Genomic DNA, 22,461 nt, shown 5'->3' with positions numbered 1-22,461 from the left:
TTCAATAAAATTTCCCAGTATGTTAAATCCAGATCCCAAATAACTTTGTTTTCAGTATATGTGTTTATTATAGATGCCAGGAAAGTGTTGTGGTATTAAAGCAAACACCACAAATTCATTGATTTCTGTTTAACAAAACTTATAGATTGCTTCATTTTAAAAAATATCTCCACGTGGTTAACGCAATAACAAATTACACATCAGTAGCTGATACACATAGTGCAAGTCTTGATTTGAATGTCTGAATGTTCTACACAATCAGTTTCCCGGTGCACATCAGCAATGTAATGTCTCCTGGTCTGAAATCTAGCCAGCCGCTGCTTTGCCGTTGACTTGCAATGCAGCTTTGCGTGAGTCACATTTTGCACAAAACAGCCTGCACATAAATAATGTCTCATCTGTGCCTTCAGTGCTTTTGGATGCCCGAATCAGCATGAGAAAGAACAATTCACATAAATGCACAGATTTCTAGTGCTGGCAGCCATTAAATCTGGCTCCTGTCTACATTTTATAAATGCATTTAGGTCTGTGAAACATGAAGAGCTGAAGCTGCTAAGGGTATATGGCAACAGAGAAAGACATGGGCTGTCCCTCATGAAAAGAAAGTGCCAATTGTTGGAAGAACTTTCTAAAGCAGTGAGAAGCTGTTCCTCCATCGCCAGAACCATGTCTCTGAAACCCCACAAGGCCTTATTCTCTTTCCTACTTACTTGCCATGAATAAATCAGATGAGAAAGACCTCAGTGTCAATAGAAGGCTGAGAGTATACCCTTCCACTTGCCTGCTAGCACTAGGGATTGAAATCTGCCTTCAGCATAAAGTGCTTTGGTAAACTCATCTCAGAAGCAAAATAAACTAAAGTGCACCTCTCTTACACGCAAAAGGAAAATAAGGCAATGCCTAATTTTCTTTCATTCTTAAGTTCATGAAATAATACCTGAAAGCAAAGGTTGGGGGAGTTTGCACTGCCAGTAACTCCCATCATCACTGACCATTGATGTGCTGGTTGAGGCTGATGGGAGTTGGTCCAACAACATTTGATGGGCAACAGGTTCCCCATACCTACCGTAAAGAAATAACCAGCAAGCTGGGATAGGTAACATTCAAGAAATAGAAAACACCTTATGTCAGTGTGTATGGAATTTGTGTCTATGGTGGTGTGCATTTGAGGGCAGCATGATCATAGAATTGTAGAGTTGGAAGGGACCCAACTCTCACCTATTCCAAACTCTGCAATGAAGGAATCACAGCAAAACAATCCCTGGCAGATTACCATCCATCCTCTGTTTTAAAACCTCTAATGAGGGAGAGATCACCACCTTACATGATCACATTGTGGAGCTTTGTTGGGCATCCTATCTTGTTGAGCTATGTGAAGAGTCCTTTTTGGCTGAAGGGGTCAATGACCTTCATCAGGTCCATGAAGGCGATGTACAAGGGGCATCTCTGCTCTCAGCATTTCTTCTGCAGCTGGTGCAGTGTGAAAATCATGTTGACTGTTGACCTATGATCTCTAAAGCTGCATTGTGACTTGGGATAGACCTGTCAGTGAGTGACTGTAAACTGTTGAGAACTATTTGGGTGAAGGCTTTCCCCACAGTACTCAGCAGAGAGATTCCATGGTAGTTGTTATAATCATGGCGGCCACCTTTGTTATTATAGAGGGTCATGATGCACATATGGTGGTACGGATGCTTCTAACACTTCAAGAGAAGGCCATGGAGGTGTGTCATGAGGGAGGAATTGAGGCTGGCTTTCAGCACTTCTGTTGGGACTCCGTCCTGTCCTGGGGCTTTACCTCATGACTGAGAATTGATAGCATTCTTCAGCTCGCCAAGGGAGGGACAGACACCCAGCTCTTCCAAGGCAGGCATAGTCTGGATAATGTAAACTGTTTTGTCAGAGACCATGTTTTCCTGCAAGTACAATTCTTGATAGTGCTCTGCCTATCGCTTCATCTGCATGGGATCATTAAGACCTTAGTTAACCACTGAGGAAGGCTGTACATTGTCAAAGTGCATTTGGCTGCTTGTGACAAATGAAACAACCCATGTTTATTTGCCCTTGAGCAAATAGTGGTTCCATGTTTTATATGAAATGATATTTTTAAAATTGCCCTAGATTGGCCAGGAGGCTGTTTGTGTTCAAATGTCTTGCAGGGATATTTAAAGTGCTGGTGTTACTTGCGCTTTTCTCTTCCTTTCATATTACACATGCCAACTTGCTGCACCATCAGCTGGTGAGTGCTCAGCACAGCTGACATTTGCTAAGCCCTTGTTATGGTAAAAAAAAAAAAAGTCCAAGTCCAGTGGTAGAGCACATGCTTTCCAAAAAGTCCCAGGTTCAATCCCCAGCAGCTCAATTTTAAAGGATCAGGCAGCAGGTAATGTGAAGGATCTCTGCCTGAGGGCCTTGAGAAATGCTGCTGGTCAAAGTAGTCAGTAGGGTGGGGAAAGCTAAGGACCATTTGGCTCTCGGGATGATTTTGGACTCCAGTTCCCATCAGCCCCAGCTAGCACATCCAATGGCTAGGAATGATGGGAGTCGTAGTCCATTAACATCTGGAAGGACACAGGTTTCCCCTTCCCTATTGCAGTGGGTTAGACAGGCAAATAGTATACCTATAAAATACATTTTGTGAGAAAAGTTTGCAAAGACATTGTTTGAGAGATTAGACATTTAAAAATACATCAGTATTCATGCAGGGTTTTGTTTTTTAAGAATTCACAGATTAATACAGGGATGGGATAGCCTTATGGGTGAATACATATGAAAGTGACATAGACTGTCAGCAGATGGATTTGCCCATCTGTACACTGGGCAACCTGAGAGGAACTGGAGCTTTTTTTATTCAAGGATGTGTAGAGATCATGATATTTCTAGACTTTGTTACTTAACTCAAGTATGCTGTTGCCCTTAGTGCTAAAAATCCTTCCTACCCCGCTTATTTTTTGGGGGGTCTTGGTGTGGTCTAGTCAAGCAAGGTTTTGCAAATTTGACAAGAGACTATGCAGGACATCAACAATATATAAGCATATTGCAAGCAATAATGACTCTATAGTTCTTCCTAGACTAGAAAGCAGTAAGGCAATTACTGTACACAGCTAGTGTTACCTCATGTCTTGCTGGGTGTTTTTTTCTTAGAAGGTTCAAATGTAATTGCTACCTCTTGCCATAATTTCATAGTGAAAGCCATCATTGGTAGTGCTTCTCCCTGTTCACCCTTTGGTTGTGCTTTATAAGCAGGCTGCTTGGTTGAAGCCCATCTTTTTTAGACACTGTTTAATTGGTTGCTGTTTAGCCAGCCTGTCGTATGGGCAGTCATCGCTATTGAACATTATTTTCTTAGCCCACAAAAGCTTTTGACATCCCTGTAAGAAACCTGCATCCCAATTAGAGTCTAATCTTGACGTTAGAGTTTCCTCATGTCCCTTGTTCTGAAACTGCGGTGCGCAGGAAGAAGTTTAGGCTAGGTAGCGTGGGTGACTCAACTCATTCTTTCAGACTGCTGATTAGCCAGCATCTCTGCAGCAGGATGGCTGCAATGGCTGCTGGGTCCCAGGTCTTCCTATACCTCCATACCTTCCCAAAGGCTTTTTATCTATCTCAGGACTGAAGATGACATTGATTCCTTGAAATGTTACAGACATTGGAGCATACACCTATAGCCAAGTAAGAGCAATATCTCTAGGCCAGGCATCCCCAAACTTCGGCCCTCCAGAGGTTTTGGACTACAGTTCCCATCTTCCCCAACCACTGGTCCTGTTAGCTAGGGATCATGGGAGTTGTAGGCCAAAACATCTGGAGGGCCGCAGTTTGGGGATGCCTGCTCTAGGCCATGCTAACCTTTTTAATACATCCACTGAGGTTTCTGTACATCAAGAGGATCGATGCTGCCCGTGTGCATCATTTGTAGCCATTTTTTTAAAATTTTACAATCCACTCTAGAGTTTTTGGCAAACGGAAGCATCGTTTGTTGACAAGTCAGTGCAACCTTGAATCCATCAGTTCTGCCTTTTGTTAGGAAAATATGAAGCTGCCTTCATCTGCACAAGACCATCGATCCATCTAGCTCAATATTGTCTACACCAGGGGTCACCAAACTTTTTCAGCAGGGGGCCAGTCCACTGTCCCTCAGACCTTGTGGGGGGGGCAGCCTTTTGTGGGGGGATGAACCAATTCCTATGCCCTACAAATAACCCAGAGATGCATTTTAAATAAAAGGACACATTCTACTCATGTAAAAACACACTGATTCCCAGACCGTCTGCAGGCCGGATTTAGAATGTGATTGGGCTGGATCCGGCCCCCAAGCCTTAGTTTGCCTACCCATGGTCTACATTGACTGGAAGCAGCTCCCCAGGGTTCCAGACAGGAGTCTTTTCCCAGCCCTACCTGGAGATGCTGGGGATTGAACTTGGGACAGATACATCTGCTTGTGCTCTTTTCCTTTGATGACTGCAGTTAGCATACACTTCAGGAAAGAGTTCTGCTTTTCAACCGCATTGGCTGGATCAAGTCTTTCAGCTGGCCCAGGTCAGGAATGGGAAAACATGGTCCTCCACATGTTACAGGCAGTGCCATATTTACATACAGGGCAAACAGGCTTCAGCCCAGGGCCTCATAATCTAGGGAAGCTTCAGCCTCTTGCCATTAAAAACAAAGAAACAAAAACACAGGCATATTTTACTATCTAGGACCAGTTGTTTGTTGTCGTTTAGTCGTTTAGTCGTGTCCAACTCTTCGTGACCCCATGGACCAGAGCACGCCAGGCACTCCTGTCTTGCACTGCCTCCCGCAGTTTGGTCAAACTCATGTTCGTAGCTTCGAGAACACTGTCCAACCATCTCGTCCTCTGTCGTCCCCTTCTCCTAGTGCTTTCCATCTTTCCCAACATCAGGGTCTTTTCCAGGGAGTCTTCTCTTCTCATGAGGTGGCCAAAGTATTGGAGCCTCAGCTTCATGATCTGTCCTTCCAGTGAGCACTCAGGGCTGATTTCCTTAAGAATGGATAGGACCAGTTGTTTAGTAACATTAAACGCATGATGTATGAGTCTATGACTGTATAACGGTTACACAAGTTCATACCTACTGTTTAGTAAAGTTCATGGGGGCTTTAAAGCTACTCAGAATCAAATGATAAAGTCAGCTATGAAGCAATGCAAGTGTTCAGCTCACTGTCTATCATTATAGCATGCATTTTCAGAACAAGTGAGGATTCTTCTATGTCATTGTGAATCACAATAATATTTAATTTCAACTTTTTGTGAAAATAATGAGTAAGTGATATGAAAGTGGTGCTAGTAAACGAAAGTGACAAAAAGAACAGAAGGAAATACACAAAACGTTTAAAGCCAATCATGTCATATGGCTTTGTACAGCAGGCAGAAGCAGTCCTACATGATCCCTCAGATGCAGAACATTCGTGTTTACAAACAGAAGAAATCTAGTAGACTATGCTGAGCAGTCTGAGCAGACTGAAGAACAATCAGTTTAGATTCAGAACGCAGCCTCCCAATACAAGGAGAGCTGTTGTCAGTAACTACCACTACAAGTACAGAAACCTCTGGAGAAAATAACAATGAAGTGACAGGATCTGCAGCCAAAGAATTAACACAAGGCACTGAGGGAACGAGATAGTTACACCAAAAGAAACTGTTCAGGCTCTTTACCCTCTTAAAAAATTGGAAAACAAAGCAAATTATCTCAGCAAAAACCCTAGCATAACAGACATAAAATACCAACTGTTCATGCTACTTGTGATTTCAGAGTCCATAATGATGTAGTTTTATGGACCTCATTGAATAATAAGGAAATAACATTCTGGGTTGAGAAAGGTCCATCAGAATGTCGGCACTGGGATGGACCTTCTACCACTTTGAAGCGAACATCCAAAAACCAAGCCCAGTTCTGCTGGAAAAAAATATTTTATTCCACTAAAGTAAATGGCCCTTCGCCATGACAAGGCAGTGATCCATGAAGAAACCATTTACTTAGTGGAATAAACTTTTTTCTTTTCTTTTTACCTTGCCGACAAAGGTCCATATAGTTAAAGCTATGGTTTTCCCAGTAGTGATGTATGGAAGAGATAGCTGGACCATAAAGAAGGCTGATCGCCGAATAATTGATGCTTTTGAATTATGCTGGAGGAGACTCTTGAGAATACCATGGACTGCAAGAAGATCAAACCTATCCATCCTGAAGGAAATCAGCCCTGAGTGCTCACTGGAAGGACAGATCGTGAAGCTGAGGCTCCAATACTTTGGCCACCTCATGAGAAGAGAAGACTCCCTGGAAAAGACCCTGATGTTGGGAAAGATGGAGGGCACAAGGAGAAGGGACGACAGAGGACGAGATGGTTGGACAGTGTTCTTGAAGCTAGCAACATGAGTCTGACCAAACTGCGGGAGGCAGTGGAAGACAGGAGTGCCTGGCGTGCTCTAGTCCATGGGGTCACGAAGAGTCGGACATGACTAAATGACTAAACAACAACAAATGTAAATGGAGAAACCTTCCCTCAGAAATGGCTAGTGTACTCTCCCACAAAAGGAAAAGTCTACTGTTTGGTGTGCAAACTTTTCTCTAACCAAACTTCCTCAACTACAGCTTTAGTTTCTACTAGATTTGATGATTAGCACCACACTTATCTTGTTCAAACCACAGAAACTCTAAAAATCATATGAACTCTATGCTAACTTAGTTAACTAGAAAGCATGGTCAAACGCTCACATCAAAACTCGAAAAACAAATCAAAGCAGAGCAGGATTACTGGAGGCACGTACTTCAGTGAGTTACTGCATTGATTTCCCTTTTGGCAGAACGGGAATTGGCATTTACGGGAACGATATATGCTTACTTGACATTGAGAATGTATGCTTATTTATTTGCTCCCTGTTGGGTCCATCATCTCCCCCACCCCACCCCAAGCATCCTCTGTAGAAATCAATCCCCAGTGTAGTTTATTCAAACCATTGCTTGAAAATTGCAGAAGCACATATGTGCAAATCATAGCTGCCAAGTTTTCCCTTTTCTCGCGAGGAAGCCTATTCAGCATAATGGAATTTCCCTTAAAAAAAGGGATAACTTGGCAGCTATGGTGCAAATGTTACATTGGATTTGGCTAGCTATGGAACTTTTTTATGAATTGACAACCAGAACATGCTAAGTTTCTATCTCCAGGTATTTCTTTTTTAATAATCTGGAACTTCTGCAGCAGTCCCACGCCTGTGAAACAGAAAGAAGCAATATTGCAAGATTGTTGTGTGGATAGGTGATGTCAGGATGCCTGCAAAGGGTTTCACATTTTTAAAGTACTGTTTGTGAGTAATACATCTAGTTTTGTTATTCTCCCGTTGCAGAAGAGTAAACACACTCATACTCAAATGTTGAAAAACTGTGGCTGACTCTTATTTCTCTCTAAAGGTGGGTTTTACCTCTTGAGTTGGTTTTTTTTCTATTCTATTGATTTATAGATTGGAAAAAACCAAGCTTTTCTGACAAAATTTTAAGGCATACTTCTGAAATTTTCAGACGAAATAGGCCACGTGTAATGATATGTCACATTCATTGCTATTCTGTCATCGCTTTACTCTGAAGCATGCCTCTCTGAAAATTACCTTGGGCTTTGCTGTTTTTTATTTCTTCTTCTTGGCAATCAGCAAGTAGCATAAACATCTAAGCTTATTTTATGAAATACAATAAAACTTCAGGACCTGATCCAGAATTGTGGAAATAGCATATGGAGTACAACTAACTGATTATGTTGTTTAATGAACTGATTTTGGTGGTCCTCAGTTAAGGAATGTGATGTGCTTTTTGGGATAAATATCTTCTAGGACTTCATGTATAAATGGAAGCTCTCTCTGTTGCAACAACATAGTTGTTAATCCAATTAACTGATTAACATCACAGTTAATTTCCAAAGGTACTTCCTCAAAACTTCACATTGTAGGAAATGTGACTGAGAAACCCTCTAAGATACCTGACATCCTTCAATAACAAATGGTGTGCTATTTAATTCTTGTATATGCATCTATGATAGTCCATAGTCCAAAGCTTCTTCACAAAGTATGGCACAAGCTGTCCCTAGGGATGGATTGATCAGCCTGTTTCCAGTCAATGTCGATGTGTTTGATTCATAACCACATAAACCACATTTGCTCAATAATCTGCATTTTTTTAAAAAAGCTGTACAAAAATTGTATTTTAATAACATATTTGAACACAGACACAATTGTGCATTTTTAAACATATTTCCCCCTAAAATCATTTCATTTTATTTTCACACATTTTGGTATGGGTTGGTTTTGGCTTTTTTAGATGAGGGCTGCTGTATTACAAAATCCAGGGAAATGCACAGTGTGAAGGATAATTATGTTGCAGTCCATATATTAGTTTGAAAGATGAGAATTAAAAATAGACTGAAATTCTCCCAAATGCCTAGCTGTTCCCAGCTGTTTGTTTTCCACATGAAGCATGACTTGGCTGTGATGGAGAATTCCCTTTCTACATACCTTTTTGATAGCCCAACCAGTTGCAAATGAAAACTGCCCCCAGATTTACATGGATCAGGCTGAGGAGTCTTTCAACTCACCATGTACTTGATGAAGCAGACTGTAATCCAAGAAAGCTTATGCCATAATAAATGTATTAGTCTTAGAAGTGCCTAAAGGTTTATTGTTTTTTACACTTAAAACGGCATTTTAAAGTGTATCTTCTTTCAAAGTATGCATTTTGAAATGCATTTGGATACTCTTTTTTTAGCTTAAAATGTGTGTGGCAACATTTGGGAAGTGTAGATAGCAAAGTTCTGGTTGTATTACCCTGGTAAGTGCTGATCACATCCATTTACCCTGGAATTTGCAAACTTTGAATACCTGGAACATCCTTAGTTGTGAATACTTTGTGGGGGTTACAGTTGACTGGCTGCAGAGAGGGAGAACAGGAAGAGTTAGGACTCAAGGGAGCCTAAGAGATATTTCGACATCATGAAGGACCAGAGTAGGGTTCTGACATTAATTATGAAGTCTGTTTAAGGAGTTGGCTGAGGTAAAAGGAAACATTTCAGCTGGTGCCCATTGGGACTGGTAGGGCAGAAGGCAAGGAGGCCAACAGTAGGTGGAGCCAGAGGCAATGTAAGGAAGAGCCAACTCATTCTAATTCTGTCCCTGTCCTCCTTGTTAAGTTCTACAGAAGCAACACTAAGGCTAAAGAGGAGTAAGAAGAAGTGTGCATGCACACGAAAGCTCATACCAAAATAAAAACTTAGTTGGTCTTTAAGGTGCTACTGAAGGAATTTTTTTATTTTACTTCGATCCAGACCAACACGGCTACCTACCTGTAGCTAAAGAGGAGGAAGCTGACAGCTAGTGCCACCCCATGGATTGGATGTAAGTAAGAAGACAGGCAAGGGGGATCCAGCTGAGGGCAGACTGAGGTTGCTGGGGCAGTGCCCCCATTTGCCTTAATGGACCAGCCTCTGGTGGCTTCAGACTTGGAGGGTGTAGCTGTAAGCTAGAAGAGCAGGCTTCAGACCTGATCCAAAAGAGGCAACATGTAGACCGATGAGTAAAGGGCAAAATATATGTCTTTATAAACTGCAGCGAAGCAATAGTCAGCTGTACAATCTATGTAACTAAATTCATCCAGTGATACAGTGATCCGGATAATCACACTGTTTCGACGTAGTCTTCTTCAGTATACAACTACAAAGACTCAGATTTGCTCTTTACAGTTCTGTGGATTAATAGGAGAAATACAAACACTAGATGTGACTACGTAAAACGGTTAAGACAAAAAGAATCACAATTTATTTTCATGTTCAAGACGCTCCATCCAGGAGGGTTGAACTCTGAGTTAGATCTGAGTTGTTTCATTTAATTGTATCATTCAATTGTACTGTTGTGCTTCTTTAATTTTGTCATGTATCAGAGTAGGGCTGTAGCTTTAAATATCTCATGCTTCCGTGATTAACAAGGGAGTCACCTGTGGTTGAGTTGTTGCATACTGTATTAGACTTTCTGTTCCCTGCTTGAGGTAGCAGTGGTTACATAAGTATATGGCCAGTGCTCCATCGAAGGTGTATGTACACTGAGGTATGCTATCATTATCATTTCTTTCAATGTTAATTTGAATGTTTTGGATTATTTAGACTCTTGTTCATGCTGGTCATTGGCCTTGAGATTATATATATATATATATATATATATATATATATATATATATTCTTTGTCATTCTATATATTCTTTGTAGTTGTATACTGAAGAAGACTATGTCGAAACAGTGCGATTATCTGGATCACTGTCTCACCGGATGAATTTAGTTACATAGATTGTACAGCTGACTATTGCTTCACTGCAGTTTATAAAGACATATATTTTGCCCTTTACTCATCGGTCTACATGTTGCCTCTGTAAGCTAGAAGAGGCAATGTGAAGTAACCTTTGCTCCCTCCTGCAGTGGCCGTTCTCTCAGCTTGCCTTTGGGTTTTTGCCAACCACATGCCAGCTGGAGCTGATGGGAGCTATAGTCTAACAATGTCCAGAGGGCATCCGCTTGGAGAAGGCCGGCTTTCTCCTTTTCCTAGAGCGGTACGTGTGGTGTCTACTGCAAACCATTTGTGGATGTGGAAAACAGAGAGTTTTCCAGCTCCCGCCCCCTGCTCTCATTTGGAAATGGAAGGAGGTAAAGGCAAAGAGATGAGACTGAGAGCTATGCTGTGCTTCTGCTCCAGCCCCGCTGGCAGCTAACTGCACCCAGTGATGAATGAGCTCATTGCTGGGTCCTGTACGAGCTCCTCCGCCGAGGATTCAGAATCTCTAATAAGGCAGCCCGCATTTCCCCCAGTGTGGGTGCCTGTGTGTGCTTTATTAACTGTACCAGAGTAATATCAGACCGCAGCTCTGGGGCCAGCCTGGCCAGGAAGGGAAAGGGTGTTTCAATCGAGGCAGAGCAGCACAAAACACACATAACAAGGGGGCAAGATCAGAGGTGGTGTCAAGGGGCCTGTATGATGAAAAATCTCCCAAATTGAGGCCTTCAGTGGTATTGCTCCAGTGTGAAGCTAGCATCATCAATCATGAGGGGGAAACGTGTTTAAGGATCCTGCTGCTGGAGCCAAATTTCAGCCTGAATGTTTTTGCAATATCCCACTGGGTAAAAAAAACACACATCTGGAGTCCTTGTGGATTAAATGGCAGCCAAAAGACGAACAAAGAATGGTCCCCTGTCCTTGGCTTCTCCTCCTTTTCATATTACACAAATAATTTGTTGCTCGTCTTTGGAGCTCCTGTCTATGCTTTTCCTGGAGCGTTGTGTGGCTTCAGGTCTCTGGTGCTTAGAAGACATATAGAAGACTTACCCTGGGCAGGGTTCTTTTTTTGGGGGGGGGTGGAAATGGACTTTGGGATGTAAAGGAGGTTAGCTATGAACAGACTGTGAGATCAGTATACCGTGGGACTGTTATGGAGGTCTATATCCTTACCGTTAATGGGAGAAGACTGGTGAGGGCAGGAGGTTTTTAGATGGCATATTTATATATAAGCTTTCCAAACTTGATGTTGGTGACACACTTTTTAGACATGCATCATCCTGCAACACAGTAATTCAATTTTACTAGCAAACCGGAGGTTAAACTAACTCCTTTCCAGCCCCGGAAGGAGTGTGGGGAGCATTCGCGCAACACACCTACACACTGCAGCCTACACACTAATATGTCGCGACACACAGTTTGGAAAGCTCTGATATATTGAATGATATTATTTTATATTTATGTGCATGAGTATACACATTCACAAAATGGCTTGGATCCAGGCTACATGGTCATGGCTCATTTTAAGTCTTGAGTGAACGTAGTGAGATTAACTTAGTCTGGTGTTGTGTATTTTCTGTGTATGATTTAATATGTTGTTATTATAAAATGAATTTAAAAAATTGGGGGGAAAAGAGATTAACTTAGTCTGAATCCAACCCATTATGTCTCAGCTGCTAATGTTGCCTCTTCTATACAGTGGTACCTCGGGTTACAGATGCTTCAGGTTACAGACTCCGCTAACCCAGAAATTGTACCACGGGTTAAGAACTTTACTTCAGGATGAGAACAGAAATCATGCGGTGGCAGTGGGAGGCCCCATTAGCTAAAGTGGTACCTCAGGTTAAGAACAGTTTCAGGTTAAGAACAGACCTCCAGAACGAATTAAGTTCTTAACCCGAGGTACCACTGTATGTAGATTTTTGCTCTTAAATGATTTTTGTTTAGGTGACAAAATGAATGAAAGACACAGGGGGCTAGTTCACAATTTAGCAGGAAACTTTTTATTTATTTATTTATTATTGCATCTATATCTTACATTTCTTCGAGGGAGCTCAAAATGGGGTATATACTTCTTCTCCCCATTTTATCCTCACAGCAACCCATGAGATGGATGAGTCCAAAAGATAGTCACAGAGAAATGCAGGGCGTATGCTTTCCCAGTGTTTAAACGCTACTGTACTTGGCAGTATTGAGTCTCCTTCTGAACTAGTGTTTCTCTCTCTCCCTCTTCTAATTATAAAGAACAGCATCAGCTCATGACAGATGCATACTGGGGATGGGGGGCAGGCTAGTTGGGGGAGAGGGCTTTTTGAAAAAATAATGTCAATTTAAAAACTGACTTTAGGTTACCAGTTCTTTCACTACCCGTCCCAATATTGGTTACCATTTTCTTTCATATTAATGGTTCTCTTCCATTTTCCATCCCACCATATGAAAGAAAGTGGTAACCAATATTGGGACGGGTGGGTGGCACCCTCCTGGGATGCTCGCCCCGGCCCCTCAGGCAGCTAGCCCTGCTCCCGGGTGCACAGCATGTGCGCCACTATGGGTGCCGGAACAGCTAGCTCCACCTCTGAAGATCCATTTTGTGTTATCTGGAGGGATATACTAGATATTAATCATTTCTTGATATCTTGATGCCAGACACCTTCCATGGGTTTGATAGATGGATACAGATAAATCAGAGAGCTATCTCATGCATGCAACTTGCTTCCCTACAAGACCCTGAACTGTTGGAGATCACATGATTACTAGAAAGTAAATTGCAATTATACAGGCCCTTTGTATAGTGCATTTGCAAACAGAGCAAGCCAAGAGGGAGTTGAAAATATTATAGGAGCCATTCCATGCGTAGTACAGTGGTGCCTCGCTAGACGAATTTAATTTGTTCCACGGGTCTATTCTTATAACGAAAAATTTGTCTAGCGAATCCCATAGGAATGCATTGAATTTATTCGAATTTTTTTTTTGCCCATAGGAACACATTAATTGAATTTCAATGTATTCCTATGGGAAACCGTGATTCGCTAGACAAATTTTTCGTAAAACGAATTTGTCTAGCGAGGCAACCTCCGCTAGAAAAATCCTTTCTTTAAGCGAAAATTTTGTCTTACGGGGCATTTGTTAAGCGAGGCACCACTGTAGTTACGTTATGTGGGTTTTCCCCGAGATGGCTTAGTGTGTGCTGGACATAATGGGACAATTCTCCCTAACCTTGTGATAGCTGCCTCACCATCAAAAATCCTGGTTCATAATTGCAAAATAGCCTTCCTTTCCTCTTGATTCTGCTATCACACTTCACATTGTTTCCAGGAAATGGTTAGTGTGTTGCATGCCGATATATTTGCCCCTGGAAGTAGGATATTGTCTTGCTTGGCTGAGACTGTGAGAAAGCCGGCAAACAGAACGACTCATCTATAGGGCTGCTGTTCAAATCTGTATCCATTGTGGATGTTTGCAGATGAGGCACAAACCGATTAAAAATGGATCCTGGCTGGATTCCAGAAACAATAGGTATGATTTTCATTTTATTTGACTCATTCTCTGAGACGCTGCCTCTGTCCTAGGTCTCCATCATACCATCTCCACTTACAAGAACAGAAGAGTGTAGGGGAGGAAAAAGGCATCTGGGTTTGTACAGGCTTCCACTTGTCTGAGCAGCTTTCTGCTTTCTAGGCACAAGTCTGAGCGGTTCTGTTTGCCACGTCGAACCCACTCTTTAGCAGTGAATTGGAGCAAGCATCAATCTTCAGAAAACCCAACAGATGTTTGCTCCAATTCAGTGGTAAACACTGGATTTTCCTGTGGGGAAGCAGCAGGACAAGCAAAAGTCTGGATGGGCCCTCAAACAAGACAGTGTTCTACTTGAAGATGCATGGAAAACAACCTGGACACACCTGGAGTTTAAACAGCTTGTTTAAATAGCAATAGATAAGTGGTAGTATTGATGGGGCATAAATTTGGTTTAGTTTGAATTTTAATGGAAACCTACCTTATTCGAACTTTCTGAAACAATATGTGAACCGAAGCTCAGCTAACCTTCAAAATTTGCATTTCTCTGAATTTTGTGGTGCTGTTCTCTAACCCAATAAAAGTATGCATTGAAATGCACACATTAGTGAAAGCAATATATCAGGGGAAATCACATATAAAAACTGTGTAGATTTTGATACATTTGCAGGAAAATGCTGAGAAACTTTCATGAGGATGTCTTTAAGATAAAAAGAAAACTGGTGCAGAAATGTGGACAACAGAACTTAAGGCAGGAAAAATGACAAATGGAAAGAAACCAAAATTCACAGATTCATCCATCCCATGGAAGTAGTAATTTTCCACCTGGGAACTATACGTCTGAACTGCAGGTCAGCCAGTGACCAGATTAGGGTCATCTGTGAGCTTTGGCTAGTACTTAATAGCAGGTCCATGCAGTGCTTCCCAACAATTCCCTCTCTCTTTCCTCTTCACTGCTTGAAGTAGGTCAAGTGGCAAGGATGCACATCCTGCTTCCTTGTCCGTATGCACCGGTCTCTTTCTGCCTCCACCGTCACCACAGCAGCTGAAATAATGCACAGACCTCCCTCCTCTTCATCTCCCTGCACATTTAAGGGCAGTGTGACAAAACTTCAACATGCTCCAGAATGGCTTGGTGGAAGTAGAGGGGAGGAATTCACAACTTTAGAGGGGGGAAGGGGGAGGGAGAAGGCCACACCTTTTGGCCCAGGACTTGCCAGCTGTCACACCCTCAACCTTCAGCATGAAATAGCAGTAATATATTTCTAAGTGGGCATATTTTGAAGCAGCTGGCAGGAGCTCATTATCAAAATAGAACAATAAAACTAAAGCCAAGTAGCTAGTTTTGATTCAAGCCTAATGCCCTTTTCAGCTGTTAACATACAGAGTGAATGTGCCGGGGCAAGTGGGAATCACAGCCAGCAGTCTCTGCTCATGACCAATGGGTGCTCATTAAAGCGCCTAAGCAGATCCACTGCACATGCATGTTCATTCCATATGCACAATTATGCTTATTTGATATATACCAGGCATCCCCAAACTGCGGCCCTCCAGATGTTTTGGCCTACAACTCCCATGATCCCTAGCTAACAGGACCAGTGATCGGGGAAGATGGGAATTGTAGTCCAAAACACCTGGAGGGCCGAAGTTTGGGGATGCCTGATATATACCTATAAATGTAAATTGCGAATGTGGCAAACATGTTTGAAAGGTGAGTCCCGCAAAGGCAGTATTAACTGCAGAACCCTGTTGAACATTACGCAGTGGCTTTCTTTCTCTGTAACTTGGGGGATTTATTGCTCTGTAATTTGGGAAATGGTTTTGCTACCCCAAACACAACATTCTTATATTCTTTCTACTGGAACCATGACTCAGATGCACTTTGGAGTTTGAGTCTTTAACATTTCATATTTTAGAAATGAAGGCTGGTTTTTTAACTGTTGAGGTTCTGAGGATGCAGAATCCTGCTCCATATTTAAAATTTTAGCTCCATGCCACAAGAAGGGGACAGAGGATGAGATGGTTGGACAGTGTTCTCGAAGGTACTAACATGAGTTTGACCAAACTGCGGGAGGCAGTGGAAGACAGGAATGCCTGGCGTGCTCCGGTCCATGGGGTCACAAAGAGTCGGACATGACTAAACGACAAAAAATTAATACAGGAATGCATAGAGCACCTGTAGCCTACGTTATAGTTAATAATCGGCAAGAAGAGAGAAGATAGAACACCCACACTAGAAAGCTCATTAAGTGCTTTCAGTGTTCGGATTTCAAAACCCTTTTCTGTGTCTAACCAAAACCTGGTTTATGCCTCTTCAGATGAATCACAGGGACCTGCCCCCCAAATCCATTTCTGTGCGGAAGGTGGAAAAGGGCATGCTGCAAGAATACCTCCTGACTGACCTGAAGGTACCTCTGAGCTATGAAGTTCGCCTCACACCCCTAACCCGCTTTGGGTCTGGGGACATGGCTACCCGCATCATCCACTATATAGAACGTAAGTTTCTTGCTCTCTTACCTTACTGAGTGACCAGCCCCTTTACAGCACAGTCACGGCCCTGAAGGGCTGTATTTCTCCAGAGAGAACCTTAGTCCTGTCGGCCGTTTTTCAGAATAACTTTGAAGGGCTTGGGAGGCCACACACACACCACCATCAGATTGGGTTGTTTCCTTGTTCCACGTGACACGCTGTTCTTCCTCTAGAGAGCTTACTGATCTCTGTGTGGTTCCCAGGCCATTTTACATTCAGGCAGAGCTCAGAGCCTTCTTAGCAATAACAGTAGATCTGCAATATGTGCTGTCCAACTCATCCACTGCCATCAGATTCTTCAGACTGTTTGTATCCATGAATCCTTTGCTGATGGGAGGATACACAGGCAGATTTTTCAGTGGGGTCCCAAGTGCGAAAGATTTGGCGAGCTTCAGCTTCAATGGAGCATCAAAGCCCTTTCCACTCACATATGAGCTCCTGGTTCCTTGCCATGAATCATAAAACAGTCTCCACTTTTGCATTTTTCTACCACCCACAATTTTGGTGCTATGCGCAGGTCCTCAGGTTCAAATCCTGCATTTGATATGTGGTTTTCTCTCACAGGAAGCTAAGTCACAGTTCGATATAATTCTCTCCACAAATCCTGTTTCACATTGGGATTTAACCTTATAACATAATATCAGTAGCCACTGTTTTCCCCACCCCAACTGGTTGTACCTGTTCTCTTGAGCTTTCTTGGTTCCCATAAGGCTCCACAAATGAGATATAGTAAAACTACTTCCCTCTTTTTTTGAACAATGGAATAATTTCTTGTGGTCAGTCTAGGGCAGCCTTTCTGAAACTTGGGTCTTCAGATGATGTTGGACTACAACTCCCATCATCCCTAGTGAGAAGGGCTAGAAGTCAGGGATGATGGGAGTTGTAGTCCATCAGTGTCTAGGGAGAAATGCTGGTCTAGAGTAATCGAATGCTAAGGGGCATGAGTACTAATCAGATAAGTTAGGAGGAGTTCAAACATTTTCTTCCAATAAGTATTTGTGTGTGATCTTATACATCTAATAAAAATCTAAATAACCCTTTCTGTTTCCTTTCTCAGCAATCAGCTACCCCAATCCAGTAGGTAAGTGTCAATGACCCAAATTTATCTACCCTTTTTATATATCTAATCCAAGGACAGCCAATGTGGTGTCCTCCAGCCTGTTGTTGGACTATAGCTCCCTTCATCCCTAATTATTGGCCATGCTGGCTAATGGGTGTTGGAGTCCGACATCATCAGGAGGACACCATGTTGCCTACTGCTGATCTAATCATTTGATCTAGCATTCAAAAAAGGTTTTTCAAATAAATGGTTTAAAAAAAATAAAAGAAAATGAAACATGCTGAAAATGCCTTAAATATTTAGCTGAAATAAATGTAAGAATGCATATAAGAAAGCTAAGATAATCACTCATCCATCACAAACTTCTCAATGACTTCTTAAGTTTTTGACCCCCCTTGCATTTCCTACAGATATTCTTGAGAGTTGGCAGAGTTGCAAAAGAGGCATTCAAAGATTGCTTCCAGATTGCTTGTTTATTCAGCACTCATTCTGATTTGTTTGCACAAAGTTTCCAGGAAGGTTATGCACCATTGACACATTTATTCTAGTTTGCTTGCAGGGAAGCTATACGACATTACACCAAGCAGTTGTTAATCCCACACTCTCTAGTGCATTTTCTCATCACTTTCCTTGCCCCGGTCTTTCTTTCTTTCTTTCTTTCTTTCTTTCTTTCTTTCTTTCTTTCTTTCTTTCTTTCTTAAGCAGGTTTCATGCACCACAGAGCCAACCTCATTTTTTTATTGCATAACCCAAATTTTCCAGCATGCAATGGATTCCCACCTGTAAAATAGCAGCAGTCTGGAAGCAGCCATAGATAGGTAGCAACTGCTGAGAATGCCTATAATAAATCTAATGCATAAGGATCAAGCAAGGGATCAGCTGGCACAAATACCATAGAATCCCTGGCATATACTGTAGGAGGAGCTGGTCTATAACATTTGCGTTGCCTAAGCTGTTTAAGGTTTAAGATAGGAATCCCCAAGCTGTGGCCCTCCAGATGTTTTGGCCTACAACTCCCACTATCCCTAGCTAACAGGACCAGTGGTCGGGGAAGATGGGAATTGCAGCCCAAAACACCTGGAGGGCCGAAGTTGGGGGATGCCTGGTTTAAGAGATGAAATATAGTGCCTTGGATGGTGCCCAAAGATAAGAGGAAGGCATCAAAAACCCAGGACTAGGGTGCTTGGAGTGATCATTTGAATGCAGAACACAGAACTGACTTTATACTAAGTTAGAATACTAGTCCCTCTAACCCAGTATTGTCTACTCTGACCAGCAGTGGTAATTCAGGGTCTCGGAAAGAAGACTTTCCTATTACTTGCAGCCTGATCATTTGAATAGAACATCCCAGAGACTGAATCTGGGAACTTCTGAATGCAATGCAGGCGCTGTACCACTGAATCATGGTCCCTGCCTATTCAGGACCTGGACCAGTGTGCATTACTGAATCTCCAAATAGTTCATTAACCTGGGAAGAGGGCAATACGCAGCCTTGTCTTAATTTGAGCCAATAATATGCAACATAACACAAAACTGAGTTTTTAATTCTATTTCTTCAGTGCCCCAGGCAATAGGAAAGAGAGGCACACACACAAAAGTTAAGCTTATATGGGAAACAGGAACGTCATACAGAAATCATAAGGCAGACCCGTCTAAGCAATTTTAATATTCAGCTATGCTTAAACGTGTGGTCTGGTCACTGCCACAGGAATGTAGAAAAATTAACATCAGCACTTGACCTGAGCCAAGGCTTAATCGGACCACAAATTTATTTCAAACGTTTGTGTCTGACCATGGAAACTGTGTCTCCCTCATAGGGATGGAGGAGGAATCAATTTTAAATGGATTTATACATGGAATTTGGCGGATCCAGCCTAATGCACTTTGTCCAAATCGGACCACCTATTGCATCAAGCACCTCATACATTGTCAGTTTTTCTTTTCTTTTTAAATCCAACTATTTATCAACAAACATGTACACATACTTACATATGTAATATGGTACCCTGCATTAACACACAATTATTTTATATACAGTTATATGCATTGTTTTATATAATTCTTCGTATGTTGGTTACTTTAAGAAAATACAGAAACTTGTATAATACGTAATGCATTTAATATGTTAGAATTGTTTGTTGAGATGAAGGCAAAAAACCTGCAGTTAAGCTCAAAAAATTTTCAGAAAATTGCATCACTACTCCCACACTGCATTCTTCCTTAGATTCTCTTACTTGTATTTGGCGCTTGTCTGGTGAAGTTTTTGTTTCCTGGACCTGTCCAGGGTGACTGTTTCTCATCTCTGAGTCACCACTACCAGGCACATATATGTGGAATCAAGGAGAACACCAGTAACCACCAATCAACAGTACCTTTTGTTATCTGGACTCATATTCATAGCTGCCAAGTCTCCCGTATTCCCCGGGAAACCCCCGTTTTTCCAGCCATTTCCCGCTGGCAGCCTGGAGGCTCCTTCTGCGCATGTCTGGAGTCTCTGGACATGCGCAGAAGCGATTTCTGGCGCTGCGGCCATTTTGGAAATGAGCAGAACATGTGTAGAAGTGACTTCCGGTGCTGCTCTACCCAGTTCCAAAATGGCCACAGCGTGACTTCCAGTGCCAATCCCGGATTTTTCAATCTGGGAGTTGGCACCTATGCTCATATTCAGTTTATTGGCCCTCATTCAACCCATTATTGCCTCCAGACACTGGTCCAGCACCTGCCCCATTAGACTAAATTAGACTATATGGAAAAACAGAGCTGAGTGCTACCTGCATATTGATGAAACCTAGAAGCAAATCCTTTAAGGAATTTCATAACCCATACCCATCTATAGTTGCTTGCCATGCACAGATAGAGTATATAGGGCAAAAAACTTTAGATTCAGGGGATTTTGGAGGCTCCATTTTCATCACATTCATCATTAACATTTAATTCTAATAAAGTGTGTAATACATGCTAGGCACTGTGCACAAATAAACAAACCAAGTCATTGCCTTCAGGCTCACAATTTAAGCAACTTGAGAGAGAAAGAGGCAAAGGAGGAAATTGTAAACAGCACTTTGGACAAATTTGCTTTGGATACTAGAACAATGTGATTATATTTATTACAGCGACTAACAAAAATAGAGCTATTGAAGCCTTAAAGCAAAACGTTTTGCCGACCACCTTCTTCCCCTGTTGTTCTGATGTGGATCAAAGGTTGCTGTAGCCAAGATGGAATATTCAGAAGTGTGGCATTTACTTTTGTTAGCCATTGTAATAGATACAAAGAATAATAGACATTGACTTATCATCCATTGAGGCCACCTGAGCTAGAGGCCAAGTTTCTCAAGATTTGGCCCAGGTACTTAATGTTAGAGACTCTATTCTTATATTGACTTTTTTTGAACTATAATAAGCTCGCATTATCTTCAAAATATCAGATCCCAGGTGTGCAAGATGAACAGTGTGATGCTAACAGAAGAAGAAGATTATTTAGGACAGTTGCAGGAAGCTGTGCTGAGTTTAGCTATAGAATTGTGCCATATAGATAAAGTTAGTACTTCTTTGTTCGGGGGGGGGGGGGGAGCAAACCAGGACTGGATAAAGAACTGGGAATATGGTGCAGCTTTTGAATTTTGCATCCTCTTAAGTTACTGAGCAAGGGGTCCCGCAAAAGCAGGTGGGTTTGTTTGGTCCAACTTTCCTTTAAACCTCAGCATGATTGGATCCTGCATATCATACAAGCTGCCTTATGCCATTGAGCCCTCTGTGACAGCTAAGCCCAGCACAGAAGGCCCTGCCTTGGATTCCATGGTTTCCAGAGCTTAGGTTGTTGAGGTGCAAGAGCTGTTGGCAGCTTGATTGTAGACTCTCCATCATACTGCGAAAAGATTTTTTTGGGACCCCACAGATCAGTTTAGTAAGGTGCATTTTACTTTCAGTTTATTTTACTATGTACCATGTTTGGTATTCATTACCAAGTATTTATCTAGAAACCTTAGAGTGGCTGCTTGAGTATCTTCACACACACACCAAAAGGAAATGTGTCATCAAAAAAGCATGCATATGTATGGATATGATTTTGAAATAATTGCTGCAACTTAAATAAAAATACGGTGCATCTTACTAGAGTAAGGAAAACCACTGGTGGCCACTGGAGACAGTCTGCTCGCCAGGTGCTAACCATTGATGGGCATCGCCAAGATCTTCCCTTCTTGCGGTTCTTTATCTTTAAGCTGAACTTGGACTAGGCAGCCCTTCAAACAGAAGGAGTATCCTCTGTTAAGAAAACACATGCCAACCCCAAGAAACCACCAGCTTGAAAGCGCATACCTAACCTCTTTTATTATGAGGAATATTTTGTCTCTTTGAGTGCGTGCAACAGCTTTTCTTTTCTTAATTGACTTGGCAAAGGCTCATCTATTCGCACATTTCAGCCACACCACGCTTGTAAAGCAGAGAGGATTCTTGCCAAATGTGAGATGCCCCTCACAATTAGTTATGTATCTGTTACATTTGTATCCTGTGATGATCTCAGGCCAGCATACATGGAGCTGGCAGCCAGCCTCCCAACCAGATATTGTGGATCCAGATATTGTGCATAGCCGTGATGTACCATGTGCTTCGTGATTTTTGTACATATATCTCATTGATTTTATTGTTGTGAAACTGCCCTGAAAGCCTATCTGGCTATTATTTATAATATTACCAGTATTTAATAATAAATAAATAAATAAATAAATAAATAAATAAATAAATAAGCAAGCAAGCCCTGGGATCATACTCTGGAGCAGGCATCCCCAAACTGCGGCCCTCCAGATGTTTTGGCCTACAACTCCCATGATCCCTAGCTAACAGGACCAGTGGTCAGGGATGATGAGAATTGTAGTCCAAAACATCTGGAGGGCTGAAGTTTGGAGTATACCAGAGTCCCTCGTGCTGCTTTGGTGATGTTCTTTTTCAAACAAGCTGCTCCGTTTCAGTGTGTTTAAAACGTCCACATGTAAAATCACACTTCCCAGGAGAAAATCCCTCCTTCCCTCCTTCCCAGGAGGTGCATTTTAAA

At 42.0% G+C, this 22,461-nt stretch overlaps 1 protein-coding gene across 2 annotated transcripts in view; it reads left to right on the top strand.

Annotated features, from left to right (window-relative positions):
- MDGA1 (MAM domain containing glycosylphosphatidylinositol anchor 1) overlaps positions 1-22,461 on the top strand; it is a 254,704-nt gene that overhangs the window by 184,598 nt on the left and 47,645 nt on the right. For both annotated transcript variants that reach the window (XM_035108147.2, XM_035108146.2), the window contains exons 11-12: positions 16,141-16,318; positions 17,409-17,432. In XM_035108147.2, coding sequence (XP_034964038.2) covers positions 16,141-16,318; positions 17,409-17,432 — 202 coding nt within the window. The remainder of the gene's footprint in view (positions 1-16,140; positions 16,319-17,408; positions 17,433-22,461) is intronic.

Source organism: Zootoca vivipara, chromosome 3 (assembly GCF_963506605.1).
Source record: "Zootoca vivipara chromosome 3, rZooViv1.1, whole genome shotgun sequence".
NCBI lineage: Eukaryota > Metazoa > Chordata > Lepidosauria > Squamata > Lacertidae > Zootoca > Zootoca vivipara.
The sequence above is the reverse complement of the archived record's forward strand: the minus strand, read 5'-3'. Positions and strand labels throughout refer to the sequence as shown.